Source organism: Salmo salar, chromosome ssa16, assembly GCF_905237065.1.
Source record: "Salmo salar chromosome ssa16, Ssal_v3.1, whole genome shotgun sequence".
Lineage (NCBI taxonomy): Eukaryota > Metazoa > Chordata > Actinopteri > Salmoniformes > Salmonidae > Salmo > Salmo salar.
Window position 1 is genome coordinate 73,334,386 of NC_059457.1, and position 25,000 is coordinate 73,359,385.

The following is a 25,000-nucleotide window of genomic DNA, read 5'->3' on the forward strand; positions in this document are numbered from 1 at the left end:
ATGGGAGAGAGAGGAGTGTGATGGGAGAGAGAGGAGTGTGATGGGAGAGAGGAGGATGTGAGAGAGAGGAGTGTGATGGGAGAGAGAAGTGTGATGGGAGAGAGAGGAGTGTGATGGGAGAGAGGAGTGTGATGTGAGAGAGAGGAGTGTGATGGGAGAGAGGAGTGTGATGGGAGAGAGGAGGATGGGAGAGAGAGGAGTGTGATGGGAGAGAGGAGTGTGATGGGAGAGAGAGGAGGATGGGAGAGAGAGGAGTGTGATGGAGGAGAGAAGAGTGTGATGGGAGAGAGGAGTGTGATGGGAGAGAGAGGAGTGTGATGAGAGAGAGGAGTGTGATGGGAGAGAGAGGAGTGTGATGGGAGAGAGGAGTGTGATGTGAGAGAGAGGAGTGTGATGGGAGAGAGGAGTGTGATGGGAGAGAGGAGGATGGGAGAGAGAGGAGTGTGATGGGAGAGAGGAGTGTGATGGGAGAGAGAGGAGGATGGGAGAGAGAGGAGTGTGATGGAGGAGAGAAGAGTGTGATGGGAGAGAGGAGTGTGATGGGAGAGAGAGGAGTGTGATGAGAGAGAGGAGTGTGATGGGAGAGAGAGGAGTGTGATGGGAGAGAGGAGTGTGATGGGAGAGAGGAGTGTGATGGGAGAGAGAGGAGTGTGATGGGAGAGAGAGGAGTGTGATGTGAGAGAGGAGTGTGATGGGAGAGAGAGGAGGATGGGAGAGAGAGGAGTGTGATGGGAGAGAGAGGAGTGTGATGGGAGAGAGGAGGATGGGAGAGAGAGGGGTGTGATGGGAGAGAGGAGGATGGGAGAGAGAGGAATGTGATGGGAGAGAGAGGAGTGTGATGGGAGAGAGAGAAGTGTGATGGGAGAGAGGAGTGTGATGTGAGAGAGAGGAGTGTGATGGGAGAGAGGAGGATGGGAGAGAGAGGAATGTGATGGGAGAGAGGAGGATGGGAGAGAGAGGAGTGTGATGGGAGAGAGGAGGATGGGAGAGAGAGGAGTGTGATGGGAGAGAGAGGAGGATGGGAGAGAGAGGAATGTGATGGGAGAGAGGAGGATGGGAGAGAGAGGAGTGTGATGGGAGAGAGGAGGATGGGAGAGAGAGGAGTGTGATGGGAGAGAGAGGAGGTTGGGAGAGAGAGGAGTGTGATGGGAGAGAGGAGGATGGGAGAGAGGAGGGTGGGAGAGAGAGGAGGGTGGGAGAGAGAGGAGGGTGGGAGAGAGAGGAGGGCGGGAGAGAGAGGAGGGTGGGAGAGAGAGGAGGATGTGAGAGAGAGGAGGGTGGGAGAGAGGAGGGTGGGAGAGAGAGGAGTGTGATGGGAGAGAGGAGGATGGGAGAGAGAGGAGTGTGATGGGAGAGAGAGGAGGGTGGGAGAGAGGAGGGAGAGTGTATCTATCCATCTGATAGCAGCTGTATGTGAGTGGAAGCTGTGATTAAGACTAATAACAACCTCCCCTCTTCTCTCCTCTCTTTACCTCTCCTCTCCTCTCCTCATCTCAGCCAGCAGCATACCACCCTGCATCCCACTGCTGGCTTGCTTCTGAAGCTAAGCAGGGTTGGTCCTGGTCAGTCCCTGGATGGGAGACCAGATGCTGCTGGAAGTGGTGTTGGAGGGCCAGTAGGAGGCACTCTTTCCTCTGGTCTAAAAAAACAAATATCCCAATGCCCCACGGCAGTGATTGGGGACATTGCCCTGTGTAGGGTGCCATCTTTCGGATGGGATGTTAAATGGGTGTCCTGACTCTCTGAGGTCACTAAAGATCCCACTTATCATAAGAGTAGGGGAGGTAACCCCGGTGTCCTGGCTAAATTACCAATCTGGCCCTCATACCATCATGGCCACCTAATCATCCCCAGCTTACAATTGGCTCATTCATCCCCCTCCTCTCCCCTGAAACTATTCCCCAGGTTGTTGCTGTAAATGAAAATGTGTTCTCAGTCAACTTACCTGGTAAAATAAATCTCTTGTCTATCATTGTGTCAGGTCACAATGCATGTAAACCAGCATGGTGGGATTCACATACCTTGAACCCTGGGACATTTTGAAACTAGGTCTTGAAGAAAAGAGAGAAAAGCTGACAGTTTCCAAACACACCCTCCTCCTACTAGCCTACCCTCCAGCTGGCTGCTACTTTATATGGAAAACTCTCTTCATGTCACCCACACACGCGCAGCAGAAATCGCAATCACTGTGTTATGTCAGGCAAAACTTCTCAAATCCTATACCGTTTATTAAAAGTGTATAAACTCCGTAATGAGAAAGAGGACTGTGTCTGATTATAGCTGAGATGTCAACCGTGTCTGAGACACTCCTGTTATTGTCCACAATGTCCATGATGACAGGTGTTTCCCTGCTAAAGATGGTGGGTGTATAACTAAATACAGGAGGAACCCTTTCCACCAATTAAAAGGTTTAACAAATCTTTATTCATCACTTACACAATTAGAGTCACAGAGCATTTCTTTTAATTATACAGAATTTAAAAAGAATACTAAACATATTTCAAGGCGATTGTTTTGCTTTACTAATGTATAAAAAGGTGATATGTTAGTGTGCAAAATTTCAATCCGTTTATATTTTAGTTTTAATTCAGTCCCTGATAGAGGACAATATCCATCAGACATCCTTCCTTTAATATCTCCTCGTCTTTTTTCATCCTTCGTTCCCTACAGAGGATATTAGGCCCAGCTGGGTCTGTGCCTTCTGCAGTTCCATCGCTATAGCAACCAGAGGCCGCTCAATCTTTCCCGGGTCCGATGATGGCGATGATGCCACTTCCTGTTTCTTTGTGCTTGACGGGAACAGCTTCATGCCCAAACCCAGTCCGAGACCCACCCTTACACTGCCAGGCCTCGTCCCTATTGGGCCACCTGTCCCACTAAGCCCCTCCCCTAAACCCATTCAATTTATGCCCTGTCCTGATTGGCTCTGCTTCTCTATGCCCGGCTCCTATAGATCCAGCCCCTTCTGTCACCTCCCCTCTCAGCTTACTCTCCTCCAATCGATGTAGTCTATGGTTCTGCTCTCTACTGTTCTGAACGAGATGATGTAACACAGCCATCATCCTCCCATAACTTTCTGCTCCCTCCTGTCTGATCTGCTGTAGTGAAGAATTCATCCTCCCCTCTCGTTCTGTTACCTCCTCCTTCAGCTCCACTAGGCCTCGATGGAGCCTTGGGCTCGCCTGCTCTGCCTGCCCCCGACAAACTGCCTCGATGGCGGGCAGGCACTGCTGACAGACTCCCGGGGTTCCACAGCGTTGCTCCAGGGCTTCCATCAGCATCATATCCCTCTGGTGGGAGTCCTCCAGAGCCACGAAGAGTTTGTTCCAGCGAGAGAGGTCTGTAGCCTGGCAGGTGGTCACAGGGGAGTCCCCTGGAGGGAGAGAGAACCAGACCCCACACTGTCAATCAACAGTCAGCCCTACAGGCCACCTCTAGAATGTAGGTCTCAGGTGATCAAGTGAAACAGAGAGAGAAAAGGGGGAGCAGGTCAAGGAGAGAAACTGAGAGACAAAAGAACAAGGGAAGAAATGAAGGAGTGAAAGAGAGAGACGTACCGTCCTGTTGGTCCTGTGTAATCTCGTTTTCGTAGTTGTCCGCGTAGTTCACTTCATATTCCTCCGCGTTCACACACACCAACACACACACACAGCAGAGCACACACACCACATGCCAGACCCTGTTCAACAACATGCTGCCGCTCCGAGTCTGTGTGTGTCAAAGAAAACTGTTCCAGAAAAGATCGTCCCGTTGCCAGTGGTACTCCAGAGGTCTTGTGCTGTATTCTCTCTCTCTCCTCTCTCTCTCTCTCTCTCTCTCTCTCTCTCTCTCTCTCCTCTCTCTAAAGTCGACTAGACTGAGCCCACGATTGTCTGGGCTGACTCTTATACACCAGGAGAAGGGGAGGAGAGAAAAGGGGGATAAAGTGGGGGAGGGCGTGTGAGTAATGCTTGTGTGGAGGTTGCATGTTACACCACCATGTTACCACCTGTACTGTGGCCTGAGAGAGGGAGGGGCAATCTGCAGGGTGGAGGGGCAATCTGCAGGGTGGAGGGGCAATCTGCAGGGTGAAGGGGCGCCACTGGTGGTACTTTTACAGCAGGACACAACACCTGCACAGAGAGAGGAAGAGAGAGAGGGAGAGAGAGAGGGAGAGAGGGGGAGAGAGAGAGAGAGGGAGAGAGAGAGAGAAAGAGAGGGAGAGAGGGGGAGAGAGAGAGGGAGAGAGAGGGAGAGAGAGGGAGAGAGAGAGGGAGAGAGGGAGAGAGAGAGAGGGAGAGAGAGAGGGAGAGAGAGAGGAAGAGAGAGGGAGAGAGAGAGAGGGAGAGAGAGAGGGATGCTGAGAACGAGACAAAATATGTTTCACCTGCTGATCCCAGAAGGGACTTTAACAGCCACAAAACACGAAGCTAAATATATCAGTGTGGACCTCCTCCCTGGGCCTGCAGGTCATCACCTTGCTAACAGGGGAAACACATTTACCAGGAGATGACAGACGTTTGTTAACACCCTGCTGACCATGTCTGTCCTCTAACGGGGGGGTGGAACATGTCTGTCCTCTAACAGGGGGGTGGAACATGTCTGTCCTCTAACAGGGGGGGAGGAACATGTCTGTCCTCTAACAGGGGGGTGGAACATGTCTGTCCTCTAACAGGGGGAGGAACATGTCTGTCCTCTAACAGGGGGGAGGAACATGTCTGTCCTCTAACAGGGGGGAGGAACATGTCTGTCCTCTAACAGGGGGGGTGGAACATGTCTGTCCTCTAACAGGGGGGTGGAACATGTCTGTCCTCTAACGGGGGGGTGGAACATGTCTGTCCTCTAACAGGGGGGGTGGAACATGTCTGTCCTCTAACAGGGGGGAGGAACATGTCTGTCCTCTAACAGGGGGGTGGAACATGTCTGTCCTCTAACAGGGGGAGGAACATGTCTGTCCTCTAACAGGGGGGAGGCACATGTCTGTCCTCTAACAGGGGGGGTGGAACATGTCTGTCCTCTAACAGGGGGGTGGAACATGTCTGTCCTCTAACAGGGGGGAGGAACATGTCTGTCCTCTAACAGGGGGGAGGCACATGTCTGTCCTCTAACAGGGGGGAGGAACATGTCTGTCCTCTAACAGGGGGAGGAACATGTCTGTCCTCTAACAGGGGGGAGGAACATGTCTGTCCTCTAACAGGGGGGTGGAACATGTCTGTCCTCTAACAGGGGGAGGAACATGTCTGTCCTCTAACAGGGGGAGGAACATGTCTGTCCTCTAACGGGGGGTGGAACATGTCTGTCCTCTAACAGGGGGGGAGGAACATGTCTGTCCTCTAACAGGGGGAGGAACATGTCTGTCCTCTAACAGGGGGGGAGGGCATCCTAACATCCACTACTAAGCCTTAGAGAGAGAGAGAGAGAGAGGGAGAGAGAGAGAGAGAGAGAGAGAGAGAGAGAGAGAGAGAGAGAGAGGGAGAGAAACCGGGAGAGAAACAGAGGAAGGAAGAAACAGAGGGAGAGAGAAACAGAGGGAGAGAGAGAGAGAGAGAGACATAGGGAGAGAGATAGAGGGAGAGACATAGGGAGAGAGATAGAGGGAGAGAAACAGAGGGAGAGAGAGAGAGAGAAACAGAGAAACAGAGGGAGAGAAACAGAGAAACAGAGGGAGAGAGAGAGAGAGAAACAGAGAAACAGAGGGAGAGAAACAGAGAAACAGAGGGAGAGAGAGAGAGAGAGAAACAGAGGGAGAGAGATAGAGAGAGAAACAGAGGGAGAGAGATAGAGAGAGAAACAGAGGGAGAGAGATAGAGAGAGAAACAGGGGGAGAAACAGAGGGAGAGAAACAGAGAAACAGAGGGAGAGAGAGAGAGAGAGAAACAGAGGGAGAGAGATAGAGAGAGAAACAGGGGGAGAAACAGAGGGAGAGAAACAGAGAAACAGAGGGAGAGAGAGAGAGAGAGAAACAGAGGGAGAGAGATAGAGAGAGAAACAGGGGGAGAAACAGAGGGAGAGAGATTGAGAAACAGGGGGAGAAACAGAGGGAGAAGAACAGAGACAGAAAAACAGAAGGAGAGAGGGAGACGCCCGGTTGGGTAGACCAGAGAAAGGGAGAGGCTAAGAATATGACTTAAAACAATAACAACAGTCATATAAAACTTAATGAGTGAGTAAAACCGTGCTATGAATAGCCCAGTGACCTCAGGCATTGTTAACATATAAATGAGAGTTGTTCAACATTGTGATTTGGCCCCCTGCCTCTGGTCTTCAATATTGAGGGGTGGAGAGAGGAAGCAGTTCGGTAGTGTACTGTTCAGTATAGTGTGTGATTTAGCGTTGTTTCTGGTGTATTGTCACTTAGTAAACCTGGCTCACAATGATAACTCTTAGATCTTTACATCTTAGCGTTACAAAAGACGTGCGATTCTTCTCCCCTTTTTCAAGATGTGTTTATTGATCGTAAGATGGCTCCACGAGGCCCTGACATACAAACTCTTCTTCACATGAGACCATCACAGTATTTCTGATGTTCTCACACGGTGAAAAGCAGGAAGCCACTGAAGATGTTTTGATTCTTTGTGTCGTCATAGAGCCTATAGCTCGCAGGCAGTCGCATGTACACCACATCTCCCTGCTCCAGCTCCAGAATGACTCCATTAGATAAATGGACCCAGTATCCATGGCTATTGTAATGAAAGTTAGACATGATCGCCTGCCCATTCTTTAACATGTATATACCCATGTAATCTGAACCACGCCCATGTTGAGCAGCGGTGAATCTGATGTAGTAGACTCCTCTCACTGGTGCTGTGAAGGCACCTGCAGCAGAGGACAAGAAGAGAGGGGTCAACTCTTTACTTTTCTCCACTTCAATTCTGGCACACGGAAGGACACCTCTGGACAGAAACAGGTAGCGTACCTGTAATCGGGCTGTAGGCCTTGCCGATGTTGGTGATGACTCTGGTGTAGACCAGGTTGGCATCAGTATTGAAGGGACCTATGGGTCCATTATTCAAACCAGCAGCAGAGAAAGCCACTTTTGGTCTGTCTGTGAACACAGGAGAGGAAACACACAGTCCCACTTAGAGAGCATTCACTCTGTTCTGTCCCCACGATGATGGTGCAGTGGGATGCTCCGTGACTGAAACAGCAGCAGGGTGATACGTTAGATGTGAGCCATGTGATCTGTAGCTCTTCTCTCAATGGCCGGGTGTGGATCTTTCATTACCTGTGTTCTGTCTCTTCAGTTCCTCAACATCATTCCTAATGGTGGTCAGCTCTCTCTCACTGGTGCTCAGTCTGGCCTCCAGGGCTGAAGAAGATCAAAGACACATCAATTTTCCACCAGCAAATTATGAAATATGTTTTGAGGTTTAGTAATGATATTGATTCAACTAATATATACTGAACAAAAATATAAACGCAACATGTAAAGTGTTGGTGCCATGTTTCATGAGCTGAAATAAAAGATCCCAGAAATGTTCCATGCTCGCAAAAAGCTTATTTCTCTCAAATGTTGTGCACAAATTTGTTTACATCCCTGTTAGTGAGCATTTCTCCTTTGCCAAGATAATCCATCCACCTAACAGGTGTGGCATATAAAGGAGCTGATTAAACAGCATGATCATTACACAGGGGCACCTTGTGCTGGGGACAATAAAAGGGCACTCTAAAATGTGCAGTTTTGTCACAACACAATGCCACAGATGTGGACATTCCTGCAGTCAGACCAGAGCTGTTGCCAGAGAATTGAATGTTCATTTCTCTACCATAAGCCGTCTCCAACGTTGTTTTAGAGAATTTGGCAGCACATCCAACCGGTCTCACGACCGCAGACCACGTGTAAAAACGCCAGCCCATGACCTCCACATCCGACTTCTTCTTCATCTGAGGGATCTTCTGAGACCAGCCACCCGGACAGCTGATGAAACTGAGGAGTATTTCTGTCTGTAATAAAGCCCTTTTGTGCGGGAAAAAAACTCATTGGGCCTGGCTTCCCAGTGGGCCTGGGAAGGTATAGGCCCACACACTTGGGGGCCAGGCCCACCCATGGCTGTGCCCCTGCCCAGTCATGTAAAATCCATAGATCAGGGCCTAATGAATTTATTTAAATTGACTAATTTCCTTATATTAACTGTAACTCAGTAGAATTGTTGAAGTTGTTGCATGTTGCAGTTATATTTTTGTTCAGTATATATAGACCAATGTTACCTGCATTCTCTTTCTCCAGTTCCGCCACTTTGGCCTTAGTGACCATCAGCTCGATTCTTAGGTCCATCACTATGTTCTTCTGTGTCTCTACCTCACCCTCACAGGCTGTCACTCTGCCCTCCATGGTCCTCAGCTTCTCTCTCTGCTCCATCACCATGTCTCTCAGCGCCTTCATCTCATCCCAGATGTCAGGTTGCATGGTCGTACATTCGCTGGTCACCTCTGTAGCTTCGGTCCCTCGGCTCTCTCTCCCTGCACTGTGTCCCTGTTGAGTGATGCCACTCTCTCTGACCCCTCCACTCTCCTCCTGAGTCCATGCCCCAGACAGACAGAACAACAACACCAGCAGATCTACAGCACCCCTCATTCTGATACAATACCTGTTCAGATATGATGCACTTTATGAGGCTCAGACCCCCGACTTATATACACACAGCTCAGTTAAGCAGTAAGTGTACAAGAGACACGTCATTAAAAGGTCAAGGTTAAAACAAGAAGATTTGATCACATTTTGGGGCTGTTCAGCTCTATCAATGTTGTATAAGACTGTGAGACGTCTGCACCTGTTGTTTAGTGAAGGATCCCTGACGTCAGCTGATGTCAACTACCTGCTGCTATCGGGTTGGAATGTTGTTGCGCTTAATAGCAGGGTGCTTTTTCACACCGAAATGGGAATGTTTTGGTGACGGAATGTTGTTGCTCTTCCTTAAAAAACAATAGTGTGTGTTTGACTGTGTGTCTACGTGTTCTTTCCTAAGCAGCACATGCACGGGAGACAGGTCACTCAACGGAGAAATGGAAACTACAGGGACATTCTGATAAGACTGGCCTCGCAAGCAGGTCAACTCAGTACGTGTTGTATAAGACCGTGAGAAGGCTGCAACTGTTGTTTAGGAAATGATCTATAACGAACTGAACCAGAATTCTCTCCTACATACAGCTCACTAACAGTATTTACAATTGACTAACCGTACAACATAACATACTAACAATTTGGAAAGTGTGTGTAGTAGGTTTAACAAAATAGCAGGATGTAAATGAAGATATTTCAATGTTTTAGCATAGTTTTTATGTTTTGTCCTTTACTGCAAACACCTGACCCATAATGACGACCCTTCGGTCTTTGGATCAGTACTTTACAAAAGATGCACAATTCTACTTGTTTTCAAGACGTTTTTATTGATAGAAGTAAGAGGAGCCATTTTGACTCACATTAGACCATTACAGCATCCATGATGTTCTCACACAGAGAAGAGCAGGAAGCCACTGAAGGTGTTGTGATTTACTCTGCTATCAACGAGCCTGTTCCCTAAAGAGAGACCCATGTACACCACATCCCCTTCCTCTAGCTCAAGGCTGAGTCCATCAGACAGTGTCTCATAACCTCCAGCATTATTCCCAGGGCTGTACATGATGCTCTGCCCATTCTTGGACCTGGATATACCCATGAACTCTGAACTCCCAGTATGAGCAGCGGTGAATCTGATGTAGTAGACTCCTCCCACTGGTACTGTGAAGGCACCTGCAGCAGAGGACAAGAAGAGAGGGGTCAACTCTTTACTTTTCTCCACTTCAATTCTGGCACACGGAAGGACAGACAGAAACAGGTTTCTCCCGGCTGTCACTCGGTGAAAGTTACCTGTAATCGGGCTGTAGGCCTTGCCGATGTTGGTGATGACTCTGGAGTATACCAGTGTGGTTTCAGTATTGAATGGGCCTACAGCTCCTGAATCAGTGAAACCAGCAGAGAAAGCTACCTTTTGGTCTGTTTGTGAACACAGGAGAGGAAACACTGTCCCAGTTAGAGAGCATTCACTTTGTTCTGTCCTTTAGATGATGTACACTACATGACCAAAAGTATGTGGACACCTGCTCGTCGAATATCTCAGTCCAAAATCATGGGCATTAATATGGAGTCTGTCCCCCCTTTGCTGCTATAACAGCCTCCACTCTTCTAGGAAGGCTTTCCACTAGATGTTGGAACATTGCTTCCATTCAGCCACAAGATCATTAGAGAGGTCGGGCACCGATGTCGGGCGATTAGGCTTGGCTCACAGTCGCCGTTCCAATTCATCCCAAAGGTGTTCGATATGGTTGAGGTCCGGGCAGGCCAGTCAAGTTATTCCACACCGATCTCGACAAACCACTTCTGTATGGACCTCGCTTTGTGCATGGGGGCATTGTCATGCTGAAACAGGAAAGGGCCTTCCCCTAACTGTTGCCACAAAGTTGAATGCACAGAATTGTCTAGAATGTCATTGTATGCTGTAGCGTTAAGATTTTCCTTCACTGGAACTAAGGGGCCTAGCCCGAACCATGAAAAACAGCCCCAGACCATCATTCCTCCTTCACCAAACTTTACAGTTGGCACTATGCACTCAGGCAGGTAGCGTTCTCCTGGCATCCGCCAAAGCCAAATTTGTTTGTCGGACTGGCAGATGGTGAAGCGTGATTCATCACTCCAGAGAACGCATTTCCACTGCTCCAGAGTCCAACTGCGGCGAGCTTTACACCACTCCAGCCGATGCTTTGCATTGCGCATGGTGGTCTTAGGCTTGTGTGCGGCTGCTGGGCCATGGAAACCCATTTCATGAAGCTCCCGACCAACAGTTATTGTGCTGACGTTGCTTCCAGAGGCAGTTTGGAACTCAGTAGTTAGTGTTGCAACCGAAGACTTTGCTACGCACTTCAGCACTTGGCAGTTCCTTTCTGTGAGCTTGTGGCCTACCAGTTCGCGGCTGAGCCGTTGTTGTTGCTAGACGTTTCCACTTCACAATAACAGCACTTACAGTTGACCAGCGCAGCTCTAATAGGGCAGAAATGTGATGAACTGACTTGTTGGAAAGGTGGCATCCTATGACGGTGGCACGTTGAAAGCCACTGAGCTCTTCAGTAAGGCCATTCCACTGCCAATGTTTGTCTATGGAGATTGCATGGCAGTGTGCTCAATTTTATACACTTGTCAGCAACGGGTATGGCTGAAATAGCAGAATCCACTAATTTGAAAGGGTGTCCACATGCTTTTTTTTTTATATGTAGTGTATATCCGAACAACAACAGAGACAGGCCTTAGATGTCAACAATCATGTGAGAAATAACTCCTCTCTCAATGACTGATTCTGGATCCTGAATGACCGTTGTTTTACTTGAAACCTCTTCAGCTCCATAGTCGTTTTAAAACAAATCTCTGTGGTCAGCTCCTCTCACCGGCAGTCTGGCCTCCAGGGGTAGAAGGAGATTCAAATCATTGTATTTTTACATATTTATTTCCACATATAACAACATCCCTTCCTTTCATTACCTGTGTTCTGTCTCTTCAGTTCCTGAACATCATTCCTAGGGGTGGTCAGCTCTCTCTCACTGGTGCTCAGTCTGGCCTCCAGGGGTTCTTTTGGGGGGGGGGTATATATTAGGATCCCTATTAGCCGCTGGAAAACCATCAGCTACTCTTCCTGGGGTCCACATGAAACATGACATAATGCATAGTACAGAACATTATTAGTCAAGGACTGAAATGCATACATTTAAAACAGCCTACATATCAGCACATACACACAATATCTAGGTCTAAAACATAGTACAGTGCAAATTACAATACAATCTATATAAAATATTTTGTGAAATATTGATTCAACATATAGATATTTATCTGCATTCTTGTTCTCCAGTCCATTATTGGTGACCATCAGCTCCACCCTAATGTCGGTCACTGTGTTTCTCTGCTCCTTTGCCTCAGCCTCATTGGCTGTCAGTCTGACCTCCATATTCCTCAGCTCCTCTCTCTGCTCCACTACGATGGTTCCCAGGTTGTGCACCATGTTCCTCAGCTCCTCTCTCTGCTCCACTACGATGGTTCCCAGGTTGTGCACCATGTTCCTCAGCTCCTCTCTCTGCTCCACTACGATGGTTCCCAGGTTGTGCACCATGTTCCTCAGCTTCTCTCTCTGCTCCACTATGATGGTTCCCAGGTTGTGCACCATGTTCCTCAGCTTCTCTCTCTGCTCCACTACGATGGTTCCCAGGTTGTGCACCATGTTCCTCAGCTTCTCTCTCTGCTCCACTACGATGGTTCCCAGGTTGTGCACCATGTTCCTCAGCTTCTCTCTCTGCTCCACTACGATGGTTCCCAGGTTGTGCACCATGTTCCTCAGCTCCTGTCTCTGCTCCACTATGATGGTTCCCAGGTTGTGCACCATGTTCCTCAGCTTCTCTCTCTGCTCCACTACAATGGTTCCCAGGTTGTGCACCATGTTCCTCAGCTTCTCTCTCTGCTCCACTACAATGGTTCCCAGGTTGTGCACCATGTTCCTCAGCTTCTCTCTCTGCTCCACTATGATGGTTCCCAGGTTGTGCACCATGTTCCTCAGCTTCTCTCTCTGCTCCACTACGATGGTTCCCAGGTTGTGCACCATGTTCCTCAGCTTCTCTCTCTGCTCCACTATGATGGTTCCCAGGTTGTGCACCATGTTCCTCAGCTTCTCTCTCTGCTCCACTACGATGGTTCCCAGGTTGTGCACCATGTTCCTCAGCTTCTCTCTCTGCTCCACTATGATGGTTCCCAGGTTGTGCACCATGTTCCTCAGCTTCTCTCTCTGCTCCACTATGATGGTTCCCAGGTTGTGCACCATGTTCCTCAGCTTCTCTCTCTGCTCCACTACGATGGTTCCCAGGTTGTGCACCATGTTCCTCAGCTCCTCTCTCTGCTCCACTACGATGGTTCCCAGGTTGTGCACCATGTTCCTCAGCTTCTCTCTCTGCTCCACTACGATGGTTCCCAGGTTGTGCACCATGTTCCTCAGCTCCTCTCTCTGCTCCACTACGATGGTTCCCAGGTTGTGCACCATGTTCCTCAGCTTCTCTCTCTGCTCCACTACGATGGTTCCCAGGTTGTGCACCATGTTCCTCAGCTCCTCTCTCTGCTCCACTACGATGGTTCCCAGGTTGTGCACCATGTTCCTCAGCTCCTCTCTCTGCTCCACTACGATGGTTCCCAGGTTGTGCACCATGTTCCTCAGCTTCTCTCTCTGCTCCACTACGATGGTTCCCAGGTTGTGCACCATGTTCCTCAGCTTCTCTCTCTGCTCCACTACGATGGTTCCCAGGTTGTGCACCATGTTCCTCAGCTCCTCTCTCTGCTCCACTACGATGGTTCCCAGGTTGTGCACCATGTTCCTCAGCTCCTCTCTCTGCTCCACTACAATGGTTCCCAGGTTGTGCACCATGTTCCTCAGCTCCTCTCTCTGCTCCACTACAATGGTTCCCAGGTTGTGCACCATGTTCCTCAGCTCCTCTCTCTGCTCCACTATGATGGTTCCCAGGTTGTGCACCATGTTCCTCAGCTTCTCTCTCTGCTCCACTACAATGGTTCCCAGGTTGTGCACCATGTTCCTCAGCTTCTCTCTCTGCTCCACTACGATGGTTCCCAGGTTGTGCACCATGTTCCTCAGCTTCTCTCTCTGCTCCACTACAATGGTTCCCAGGTTGTGCACCATGTTCCTCACCTTCTCTCTCTGCTCCACTATGATGGTTCCCAGGTTGTGCACCATGTTCCTCAGCTTCTCTCTCTGCTCCACTATGATGGTTCCCAGGTTGTGCACCATGTTCCTCAGCTTCTCTCTCTGCTCCACTATGATGGTTCCCAGGTAGTGCACCATGTTCCTCAGCTTCTCTCAGCTCCACTACGATGGTTCCCAGGTTGTGCACCATGTCTCTCAGCTCCTTCATCTCAGTCCAGATGTCACGGGCGGTGGTGGTCTGTTCGTTGGTCGTCTCTCCATCTGAACCTCACTCACCCTGCTCTCTCCCTGCACTGTGTCCCTGTTGAGTGATGCCACTCTCTCTGACCCCTCCACTCTCCTCCTGAGTCCATGCCCCATACAGACAGAACACCCTCCACTCTCCTCCTGAGTCCATGCCCCAGACAGACAGAACACCCTCCACTCTCCTCCTGAGTCCATGCCCCAGACAGACAGAACACCCTCCACTCTCCTCCTGAGTCCATGCCCCAGACAGACAGAACACCCTCCACTCTCCTCCTGAGTCCATACCCCAGACAGAACACCCTCCACTCTCCTCCTGAGTCCATGCCCCAGACAGAACACCCTCCACTCTCCTCCTGAGTCCATGCCCCAGACAGACAGAACACTCTCCTCCTGAGTCCATACCCCAGACAGACAGAACACTCTCCTCCTGAGTCCATACCCCAGACAGACAGAACACCCTCCACTCTCCTCCTGAGTCCATGCCCCAGACAGACAGAACACTCTCCACTCTCCTCCTGAGTCCATGCCCCAGACAGACAGAACACCCTCCACTCTCCTCCTGAGTCCATGCCCCAGAAGCCCAACACTCTCCTCCGAGCCCACCTCACAGACAGAACACCCTCCACTCTCCTCCTGAGTCCATGCCCCAGACAGACAGAACACTCTCCTCCTGAGTCCATACCCCAGACAGACAGAACACTCTCCTCCTGAGCCCATGCCCCAGACAGACAGAACACTCTCCTCCTGAGCCCATGCCCCAGACAGACAGAACACTCTCCTCCTGAGTCCATTCCCCAGACAGACAGAACAACAACACAAGCAGAGCTACAGCACCCCTCATTCTGAAACAATACCTGTTCAGATATGAGGCCCAGACCCCCGACTTATATACACACAGCTCAGTTAAGCAGTAAGTGTACAAGAGACACGTCATGAAAAAGTCAAGGTTAAAACAAGAACATCAGATAAGTTTCATTTTTGGGCTGGACTGTTTTATTGATTTTGTAGAAATCAATAAATGTGGCTCAGCAGGTAGCGCATGGCACTTGCAAAACCAGGGTTGTCGGTTCAATTCCCACGGGGGACCAGTACATAAAGAGTATTAAATATATGCACTCACTACTGTAAGTCACTGTTTGCTAAATTACTTTACTATATAATAACTTGCTTGGTGAAGGATCCCCTGATGTCAGCTGTGGTCACCTACCTGCTGCTAGCGGGTTAGACAACAGTCTGCTCAATCAGACATAGAAATGATTCACCGACTATTTTAGATGGGAATGTTTTGGTGGCGTCATGCCGTTGCTCTTCCTGCACGATCCAATAAGCATGTGTGTGTTGTGTGTGTACATACCTGACTGTGTCCCCCTTCCTCACCAGTACGTGTACAAAAGACAGGTCACTCAATGGAGATGTGGAAAGTATGACCAAGGACTTCCAGATAAGGTTCACCTCACCACAGGTCTACTCATGTTGTAGAAGACCGTGAGAAGTAACTGTTGATGCATAAAATATCTCCGATACCGAACCAGAATTCTCACCTACATGTAGCGTAATAAAAGTATTTACAATTGATTAACTGTACAACATGCTATTTAGAATTTTTTGAAAGTTTGTATACTATCAAATGTTATTTCCCCAAAAGCTTTGTCCGTGTGTGTGTGTGTGCGCAAGGGCAGATCTGGGGTTCATATTTCCTCAGCCACACAGGATGTCCATAAAACCTCTCACCAGGAGGCCTCTCTCTCACGGTTCGGAGTCGGACCTCCGTGCTGACGTTCCATTGTCACAGGAAACAGTTATTTTGACCGGGAACGCCACAGGAAAACCAGGAATACGGACAGCCATGGACGGATTTAAGACTCCGACTTCTCATTTGGCTCTAATACAGGCCCTCAGAGAGGGCGGGTGTGCGCACACACACACACACACACACACACACACACACACACACATCATAGTCTGAACAGGGTCCAGACCGGGAACAGAGCAGCCATAGAGTCAGAGCTCTGAGAAACATCACACTGCACCAGAGCCTCATTATCAGTTTAATATGATTCTAAATCATTCCAGATGATCTAATATGATCTGAGTTAATAATGAAACACCATTATAATCTCACTGAAACAACCCTGTCAGGTTCAGAGACATGCAAGTCAAACCTCAATAGTTAACGTGTGTGTGTTCTGTGTCCCAGTAACCCAGAGTAACCATGTAGATCTCAGCACCAGCAGATCGAGGCGGAGCTGTCGTGTGCGTGTGTGAGTGTGTGTGTGTGTATAGCTGTCCTCTCAGGCAGGGTCAATTGAAAACATCTGTAGACGGAAACATTTACACGGTTTAGCCTGGTGGGACCATATTCAAGGCTGAAAGTGTGTGTGTATGTTTATTTCTATGGAATAAGTACGACATGTTGCCGTATGGAAAATGACCTCAACCTATAGGGGTGAAGGGTCACACACACACACACACACACACACACACACACACACACACACACACACACACACACACACACGTATTACATATGCAACAAAATGCCACCTCTCTTGATCACACATACTGTTTTCAGACGACACAATACATCATTGTTCCTCCATTTCTAAGTCTCCAGATAGACACAGTCTATAGCAACCATATAGATCTACACCACCATATACAGTAACCTACATACATATACATCTAGATAACCTCCACATACTGTAGGTCACCACCATATACAGTAACCTACATACATATACATCTAGATAACCTCCACATACTGTAGGTCACCACCATATACAGTAACCTACATACATATACATCTAGATAACCTCCACATACTGTAGGTCACCACCATATACAGTAACCTACATACATATACATCTAGATAACCTCCACATACTGTAGGTCACCACCATATACAGTAACCTACATACATATACATCTAGATAACCTCCACATACTGTAGGTCACCACTACATACAGTAACCTACATACATATACATCTAGATAACCTCCACATACTGTAGGTCACCACCATATACAGTAACCTACATACATATACATCTAGATAACCTCCACATACTGTAGGTCACCACTACATACAGTAACCTACATACATATACATCTAGATAACCTCCATATACTGTAGGTCACCACTACATACATGGATATGTAACTCCCTTAAAGAGTACATGGAAGCTCTGATAGACACATACAGGTTATGACAGGACAGTAGATATCAACATCTAAGACATCCCTACCACTGATGACTGCATAGTAGCACATCCTCTTACTCTTCCTGGATTAGCCGGTACGCTTGTGTCCACCAACAACACTGGTGAATGGTCAATACAAGCCTGCTCCAGTTTATAGACGGCCCCTGTAGCTGTGTTGCCCTTCACCACTACGACTGAGACATTGGACCAATCTGAAGTGACACCCTATTTTCCCTAGTGCACTACTTTAGGTCAGAGCCTTCATTTAGGACCTAGCCATGGTAGCTGATGTTTTGGCAGAGAAGAGCTGTTCACAACTCAAACCCACAATATAAAACGCACGCTTTTCATACAAACAGTTCCACAGTCAGCCTGTTCAGTCAGCTACAGGACCACCTGCAGGCTGACCGGTTGTCTGGCTGGTTTCTAAGGGCTGGTTGGTTGTTGAGAGTTGGTTGGTTGTCGAGTTCTCGTTGGTTGTCGAGGACTCGTTGATTGTTGAGCAGTCATTGGCTGCTAAGGGTTTGATGGTTTCCTGGTTGTTTGTCAAGGGCTGTCTGTTGCCTGGTTGGTTTGTAAGGGTTGGTTGGTTACCAGGTTGGTGGTTGATGACTCATTGGTTGCTAAGGGTTCGATGAGTTCCTGGTTGGTTGTCAACGGTTGGCTTGAGTTCTCATTGTTTGTTGACGACTCATTGGTTGCTAAGGGCTGGCTGTTTGTCCGGTAGGTTGCTAGAGATTGGTTGGTTACCTGATTGGTTGTCGAGGGCTGGTTAGTTACCTGGTTGGTGGTCGAGGACTCATTAGTTGTTCAGAACACATTGGTTGTCTGGTTGGTTGCCTTGTCGGTGGCTAAGGGTTGTCTGGTTGGTTGTTGAGAACTCGTTGGTTGTTGATGAGTCATTGGTTGCTAAGGGTTTGAAAGATTCCCAGCTGGTTGTAAAGGGTTGGCTGGGGGCCTGGTTAGTTGCTAAGGATTGGCTGGTTGCCTGGTTAGTTGTTAAGGGCTGGTGAGTCGCTAAGGGTTGGCTGGTTGCCTGGTTAGTTGTTAAGGGCTGGTGAGTCGCTAAGGGTTGGCTGGTTGCCTGGTTAGTTGTTAAGGGCTGGTGAGTCGCTAAGGGTTGGCTGGTTGCCTGATTGGTTGTTTAGGACTCGTTGGTTAATGGAAGTCATTACTGGCCTGGTTGGTTTGTAAGGGTTGGTTATTTACCTGGTTGGTGGTTGAGGACACATTGGTTGTTGGGGACCCATTGGTTGACTGGTTGGTTTGTAGCGGTTGGCTGGTTACCTGGTTGGTTTCTAGGGGTTGGCTGGTTGCCTGGTTGGTTCCTAGGGGTTGGCTGGTTGCCTGGTTGGTTCCTAGGGATTGGCTGGTTGCCTGGTTGGTTTCTAGGGGTTGGCTGGTTGCCTGGTTGGTTCCTAGGGATTGGCTGGTTGCCTGGTTGGTTTCTAGGGGTTGGCTGGTTGCCTGGTTGGTTTCTAGGGATTGGCTGGTTGCCTGGTTGGTTCCTATGGGTTGGCTGGTTGCCTGGTTGGTTCCTAGGGGTTGGCTGGTTGCCTGGTTGGTTCCTAGGGGTTGGCTGGTTGCCTGGTTGGTTTCTAGGGATTGGCTGGTTGCCTGGTTGGTTCCTAGGGGTTGGCTGGTTGCCTGGTTGGTTCCTAGGGATTGGCTGGTTGGTTTGTAGGGGTTGGCTGGTTGCCTGGTTGGTTTCTAGGGGTTGGCTGGTTGCCTCGTTGGTTCCTAGGGGTTGGCTGGTTGCCTGGTTGGTTTCTAGGGATTGGCTGGTTGCCTGGTTGGTTTGTAGGGGTTGGCTGGTTGCCTGGTTGGTTTGTAGGGGTTGGCTGGTTGCCTCGTTGGTTCCTAGGGGTTGGCTGGTTGCCTGGTTGGTTTCTAGGGGTTGGCTGGTTGCCTGGTTGGTTTGTAGGGGTTGGCTGGTTGCCTGGTTGGTTTCTAGGGGTTGGCTGGTTGCCTCGTTGGTTCCTAGGGGTTGGCTGGTTGCCTGGTTGGTTTCTAGGGATTGGCTGGTTGCCTGGTTGGTTTGTAGGGGTTGGCTGGTTGCCTGGTTGGTTTCTAGGGGTTGGCTGGTTGCCTCGTTGGTTCCTAGGGGTTGGCTGGTTGCCTGGTTGGTTTCTAGGGATTGGCTGGTTGCCTGGTTGGTTTGTAGGGGTTGGCTGGTTGCCTGGTTGGTTCCTAGGGGTTGGCTGTTTGCCTGGATGATTGTTGAGTACTAGCAGACCAAAATGGAAATAAGTCTGACTTTATATATGATTTTTGCCTAATAAACTAATCTAAACTAGTTGGTTAGTTGGTTGCTAAGATTTGGCTGCTTGTCTGGTTGTTTGTCAAGGACTTGCTGGTTTTTGAGGACCCGTTGGCTGCCTGGTTGGTTGCTAAGGGTTGGCTGTTCGCCTGGTTGGTTGATAGGGGTTGGCTAGTTGCCTGGATGGTTGTCGAAGACTCACATGTTGCTGAGGGCTGGGTGGTTGTTACGGGTTGGCTGTTTGCCTGGTTGGTTGCTAAGGGTTGGCTAGTTGCCTGGTTGGTTGTTGAAGAGTCACAGGTTGCTAGGGGCTGAATGGTTGCTAAGGGCAGGTTACCTGTGGAGGGTTGGTTAGTTTCTAAGTGCCAGTTGTTATTGTAGCAGATCAGAGGGGGAGCGCTACAATGAGAGAAAACAAAAAGTGGTTAACACACACACACACACACACACCCCTGGCCAGTTGGGTGTGTAGGTCCTGTGTGAGCTGGTAACACTGAGCGTAGTAGCTACCCTGGGCTTCTACAAAGTCAGGCAGACTTCTCAAATGGGCAGCCTGCAACAGACAGGGTAGAACGAGAGAGTGAGCAGGTATCTTGTGTTAATACCAGTCTATGTGAATGTGTGTGTGTGTTGGTACATACATGTGTAGTGTTGATTCCCTCCAGCAGTAGTCTGGTGATCTCTGACTGTCGGCCAAACACAGACTGAGAGATCCTCAGCTCCATCTCTGCCTGAGAGACTTCCTGGGCCCACATCTGACAGCGTTGGATAGAGATACATAGGATCAACCAATGAGAAGACATACAGGAACAGGACCAACCAATGAGAAAACAGACAGGAACAGGACCAACCAATGAGAAGACATACAGGAACAGGACCAACCAATGAGAAAGCAGACAGGAACAGGACCAACCAATGAGAAAACTGCTAGTCCATTTTCATCATATGGTTCAGTCTTACTGTGTTCTGCTACCTGATGTTAAAACAATTGTGTGGGAGTGTGCATGTGTATATGTGAGGACTGACCTTCAGCCATCTGACTGGTAGGAAGCTGAACATGTAGAGACATGAGCTACATACTCCTCTCCTAATGGGCTAGCATTTAGACCATGAGAAAGAGAACGGGAGAGAGAGAAAGAAACAGAGGGAGAGAGAGAGAATGAGAGAGAAAGAGAGACAGAGACACAGAGTGAGATAGAGAGAAATAGCGAGAGATAGAGAGAGATAGAGAGATGAGAGAGAGATGAGACTTGACTTTTGATGCTGTGCATTGTTGACACTCTTGGAAACCTAAAGGCACACCTCCTATCCTGGCCCAACTACGCATAAATCGTTCAAGTCACCATTGACCCTTCATTAAGTCCGAGTAGGTCCAATGGATAGCAACTGTCGTCCAGCCTGACACATAGAACAAGCTCAACTTTAAATCGCATGAAAGCCAGTGAGGGCTATGGCAAAAACTGAGTTTTCTTTAAAAACAAATATTTGACAGGGCACCAGGTGTACTTGCTACTGTGATTCCTGAAATGCAGAGCCTTTCGGAGTATTTTGAGATTCAACATTTTTAATTTGTTACATTTTTTGCTAGCTCAGCTGGTTAGCAAAGGGTCAATTCATGAGGTCAGCGGTGTGAGGTCAGCGATATGAGGTCAGCAGTGTGAGGTCGGCAGTGTGTGGTCGGCAGTGTGAGGTCGGCAGTCTGTGGTCGGCAGTATGAGATCGGCAGTCTGTGGTCGGCAGTGTGAGATCGGCAGTGTGAGATCGGCAGTCTGTGGTCGGCAGTGTGAGGTCGGCAGTCTGTGGTCGGCAGTATGAGGTCAGCTGTAAGTGGTGGGCAGTATGTGGTCGGCAGTATGTGGTCAGCAGTATGAGGTCGGCAGTGTGAGGTCAGCAGTGTGAGGTCGGCAGTGTGAGGTCGGCAGTCTGTGGTCGGCAGTGTGAGGTCGGCAGTGTGAGGTCGGCAGTCTGTGGTCAGCAGTGTGCGGTCAGCAGTATGAGGTCGGCAGTGTGAGGTCGGCAGTGTGAGGTCGGCAGTGTGAGATCAGCAGTCTGTGGTCAGCAGTGTGCGGTCAGCAGTATGAGGTCGGCAGTGTGAGGTCAGCAGTCTGTGGTCAGCAGTGTGAGGTCAGCAGTATGTGGTGGGCAGTATGAGGTCGGCAGTATGTGGTGGGCAGTATGAGGTCAGCAGTCTGTGGTCAGCAGTGTGAGGTCAGCAGTATGAGGTCAGTAGTATGTGGTGGGCAGTATGAGGTCGGCAGTATGAGGTGGGCAGTATGAGGTCAGCAATCTGTGGTAAGCAGTATGAGGACAGCAGTATGAGGACAGCTGTATGAGGTCAGCAGTATGAGGTCAGCAGTATGGGGTCAGCCGTATGAGGTCAGCCGTATGAGGTCAGCAGTATGAGGCCAGCAGTATGAGGACAGCAGTATGTGATCAGCTGTATGTGATCAGCTGTATGAGGTCAGCTGTATGAGGTCAGCAGTATGAGGTCAGCTGTATGTGATCAGCAGTATGAGGACAGCAGTATGAGGTCAGCAGTATGAGGTCAGCAGTATGAGGTCAGCTGTATGAGGACAGCAGTATGAGGTCAGCAGTATGAGGACAGCAGTATGAGGTCAGCAGTATGAGGACAGCAGTATGAGGTCAGCAGTATGAGGACAGCAGTATGAGGCCAGCAGTATGAGGACAGCAGTATGAGATCAGCTGTATGAGGCCAGCAGTATGAGGTCAGCAGTATGAGGACAGCAGTATGAGGTCAGCAGTATGAGGACAGCAGTATGAGGACAGCAGTATGAGATCAGCTGTATGAGGCCAGCAGTATGAGGTCAGCAGTATGAGGCCAGCAGTATGAGGTCAGCAGTATGAGGCCAGCTGTATGAGGTCAGCAGTATGAGGTCAGCAGTATGAGGTCAGCAGTATGTGTGTTCTCTCCCGAGCCTTGCTGTCTGCTTCCTGTGCCTTTCTCAGTCTGGCCTTCACAATGTCCAGATCTAACCGCTTATTCACCAGCTGCCTGCGCTCATTCTACACACACACACACACACACACACGTCAGAGTTTATTTGTGTTACAATAGTGTGTGTGTGTTGTGATGTGTGTACCTGTATGACTGTCAAATCAAATCAAATCAAATGTATTTATATAGCCCTTCTTACATCAGCTGTTATCTCAAAGTGCTGGACAGAAACCCAGCCTAAAACCCCAAACAGCAAGCAATGCAGGTGTAGAAGCACGGTGGCTAGGAAAAACTCCCTAGAAAGGCCAAAACCTAGGAAGAAACCTGGAGAGGAACCAGGCTATGAGGGGTGGCCAGTCCTCTTCTGGCTGTGCCGGGTGGAGATTATAACAGAACATGGTCAAGATGTTAAAATGTTCATAGATGACCAGCATGGTCAAATAATAATAATCACAGTAGTTGTCGAGGGTGCAACAAGTCAGCACCTCAAGAGTAAATGTCAGTTGGCTTTTCATAGTCGATCATTGAGAGTATCTCTACCGCTCCTGCTGTCTCTAGAGAGTTGAAAACAGCAGGTCTGGGACAGGTAGCACGTCCGGTGAACAGGTCAGGGTTCCATAGCCGCAGGCAGAACAGTTGAAACTGGAGCAGCAGTACGGCCAGGTGGACTGGGAACAGCAAGGAGTCATCATGCCAGGTAATCCTGAGGCATGGTCCTAGGGCTCAGGTCCTCTGAGAGAGAGAAAGAAAGAGAGAATTAGAGAGAGCATATTTAAATTCACACAGGACACCGGATAAGACAGGAGAAATACTCCAGATATAACAGACTGACCCTAGCCCCCCGACACATAAACTACTGCAGCATAAATACTGGAGGCTGAGACAGGAGGGGTCAGGAGACACTGTGGCCCCATCCGATGATACCCCCGGACAGGGCCAAACAGGCAGGATATAACCCCACCCACTTTGCCAAAGCACAGCCCCCACACCACTAGAGGGATATCTTCAACCACAAACTTACCATCCTGAGACAAGGCCGAGTATAGCCCACAAAGATCTCCGCCACGGCACAACCCAAGGAGGGGCACCAACCCAGACAGGAAGACCACGTCAGTGACTCAACCCACTCAAGTGACGCACCACTCCTAGGGACGGCATGAAGAACACCAGTAAGCCAGTGACTCAGCCCCTGTAATAGGGTTAGAGGCAGAGAATCCCAGTGGAGAGAGGGGAACCGGCCAGGCAGAGACAGCAAGGGCGGTTCGTACCTGTATGACTGTATTCCTGGTCAGTAAACCTACGTAGAGGAGACAGGAAGTTGATGTCTGTACTCTGGATCAGCTTTTTGTTCGCCATCCCGATCTGCCTCTCCAACTCCCCACACTTAATCAGAGTACAGTAGGGTGTGTGTCGCCCCAGTTCCAAGGCAGCGTCCATCATGTTTTCAGTCAGCAGCTCGTGGGGGTTGGCCTCTCAGGGGCGCTCCAATCCAGACCTTTATACAACAAGTCCTCTAAACGAGCTCCTTAAAGGGTTCAGAGATCAGGGGCTCCGATTGCTGACCAGCGGCTTGGTTCACTTGAGCACAATTAATTTATTATTATTATTATATCTTGTGACATCTAGCTATATATGTTAGGCACATCTTTTATTTAGTTAACTAGGCAAGTCAGTTAAGAACAAATTCTTATTTTCAATGACGGCCTAGGAACAGTGGGTTAACTGCCTTGATTTTGATTTGTTCAGGGGCAGAACGACAGATTTGTACCTTGTCAGCTCGGGGATTTGATCTAGCAACCTTAACGGTTACTAGCCCAACACTCTAACCACTAGGCTACCTGCCGCCCCAAACACACAACTGTCATCTCCGCTACTACGTAACTGAATCAGATCGACATATAAATCGACCCTTGGAGATCACTCTCCCTCACCTGAACTGCTCGGTTGGTAAACGCGCCCGCATCCACTGCGAGCCTCGTGATATCCATGTGGTCGGTCGCTCTCCTACGGCTTAACGAGCTAGGCTAGCAGCCGTGGATAGCTATACAAATACATCTCTTCTAACCGGATTACTGAGACCGTAAACAACGACCATTCTAGAAACACAGAGTATGACTAGCGGTGATGTATCCTCCCACACAGAGGAGCTAAGAATATCCACCATGTCAGCTCGCGTTGTTTGAATGAACGACAGAATCGGTTTACATCTCCAGCATCTCGTTTCTCTATTCGCGGTTTTAGGGGATGTTTTGGTGACGCCGGTGGGCTGCTGCAAAGGACATGTCGCGCTATGACGCGAAGAAGATTAGGTATCCCGCCAAATGTCAAACTCCCCTTGTCATGTGAGTGAATGCTTCATGTATATCTCTGTTCCTGTTTCAACTATCATCTGACAGACTGACTGGCCCCTCAGTAATCTGAACAGGGTGATGAGATTAGACCCACACACACACACACACACACACACACACACCAGCATTACAGAAAATACGATCATCTTTTTTTATTATGGGAAAATATGCAACTGCCCCATGAAAAACATAACAATTACTCCAGACTTACAAAAACATGAAAAAGGAAAATAATTGAATGGATAACAGAACAAGGAAAGTATTGAATTTATAAAGAGTTTCTC

At 49.0% G+C, this 25,000-nt stretch overlaps 4 protein-coding genes across 6 annotated transcripts in view; all 4 read right to left on the reverse strand.

Annotated features, from left to right (window-relative positions):
• Nucleotides 1-2,401: 2,401 nt before the first annotated feature.
• On the reverse strand, nt 2,402-4,185 carry LOC106574671 (uncharacterized). Its single transcript, XM_014150670.2, has 2 exons — nt 3,558-4,185; nt 2,402-3,373 (listed from the first exon to the last, which is right to left on the reverse strand). Exons 1-2 carry the CDS (start codon nt 3,691-3,693, stop codon nt 2,877-2,879), a joined length of 633 nt encoding a protein of 210 aa, XP_014006145.1. The 5' UTR covers nt 3,694-4,185; the 3' UTR covers nt 2,402-2,876.
• Nucleotides 4,186-6,408: 2,223 nt separating this feature from the next.
• On the reverse strand, nt 6,409-8,579 carry LOC106574672 (uncharacterized). The gene is made up of 4 exons (XM_014150671.2): nt 8,188-8,579; nt 7,205-7,288; nt 6,896-7,024; nt 6,409-6,795 (listed from the first exon to the last, which is right to left on the reverse strand). The coding sequence occupies exons 1-4, from the start codon at nt 8,552-8,554 to the stop codon at nt 6,509-6,511; spliced, it is 867 nt and encodes a 288-aa protein (XP_014006146.1). The 5' UTR covers nt 8,555-8,579; the 3' UTR covers nt 6,409-6,508.
• Nucleotides 8,580-9,374: 795 nt separating this feature from the next.
• LOC106574670 (complement C1q subcomponent subunit B) lies at nt 9,375-22,505 on the reverse strand. Its single transcript, XM_045697738.1, has 5 exons — nt 20,051-22,505; nt 19,860-19,962; nt 11,489-11,639; nt 9,827-9,952; nt 9,375-9,709 (listed from the first exon to the last, which is right to left on the reverse strand). The coding sequence occupies exons 3-5, from the start codon at nt 11,625-11,627 to the stop codon at nt 9,429-9,431; spliced, it is 546 nt and encodes a 181-aa protein (XP_045553694.1). The 5' UTR covers nt 11,628-11,639; nt 19,860-19,962; nt 20,051-22,505; the 3' UTR covers nt 9,375-9,428.
• Nucleotides 22,506-24,853: 2,348 nt separating this feature from the next.
• The window catches only part of atr (ATR checkpoint kinase), a 41,387-nt gene continuing 41,240 nt past the window's right edge, over nt 24,854-25,000 (reverse strand). For all 3 annotated transcript variants that reach the window (XM_045697734.1, XM_045697735.1, XM_045697733.1), the window contains one exon: nt 24,854-25,000. This exon is cut by the window's right edge and continues 190 nt beyond it. The gene's annotated coding sequence lies outside the window, so the exon portion shown is untranslated.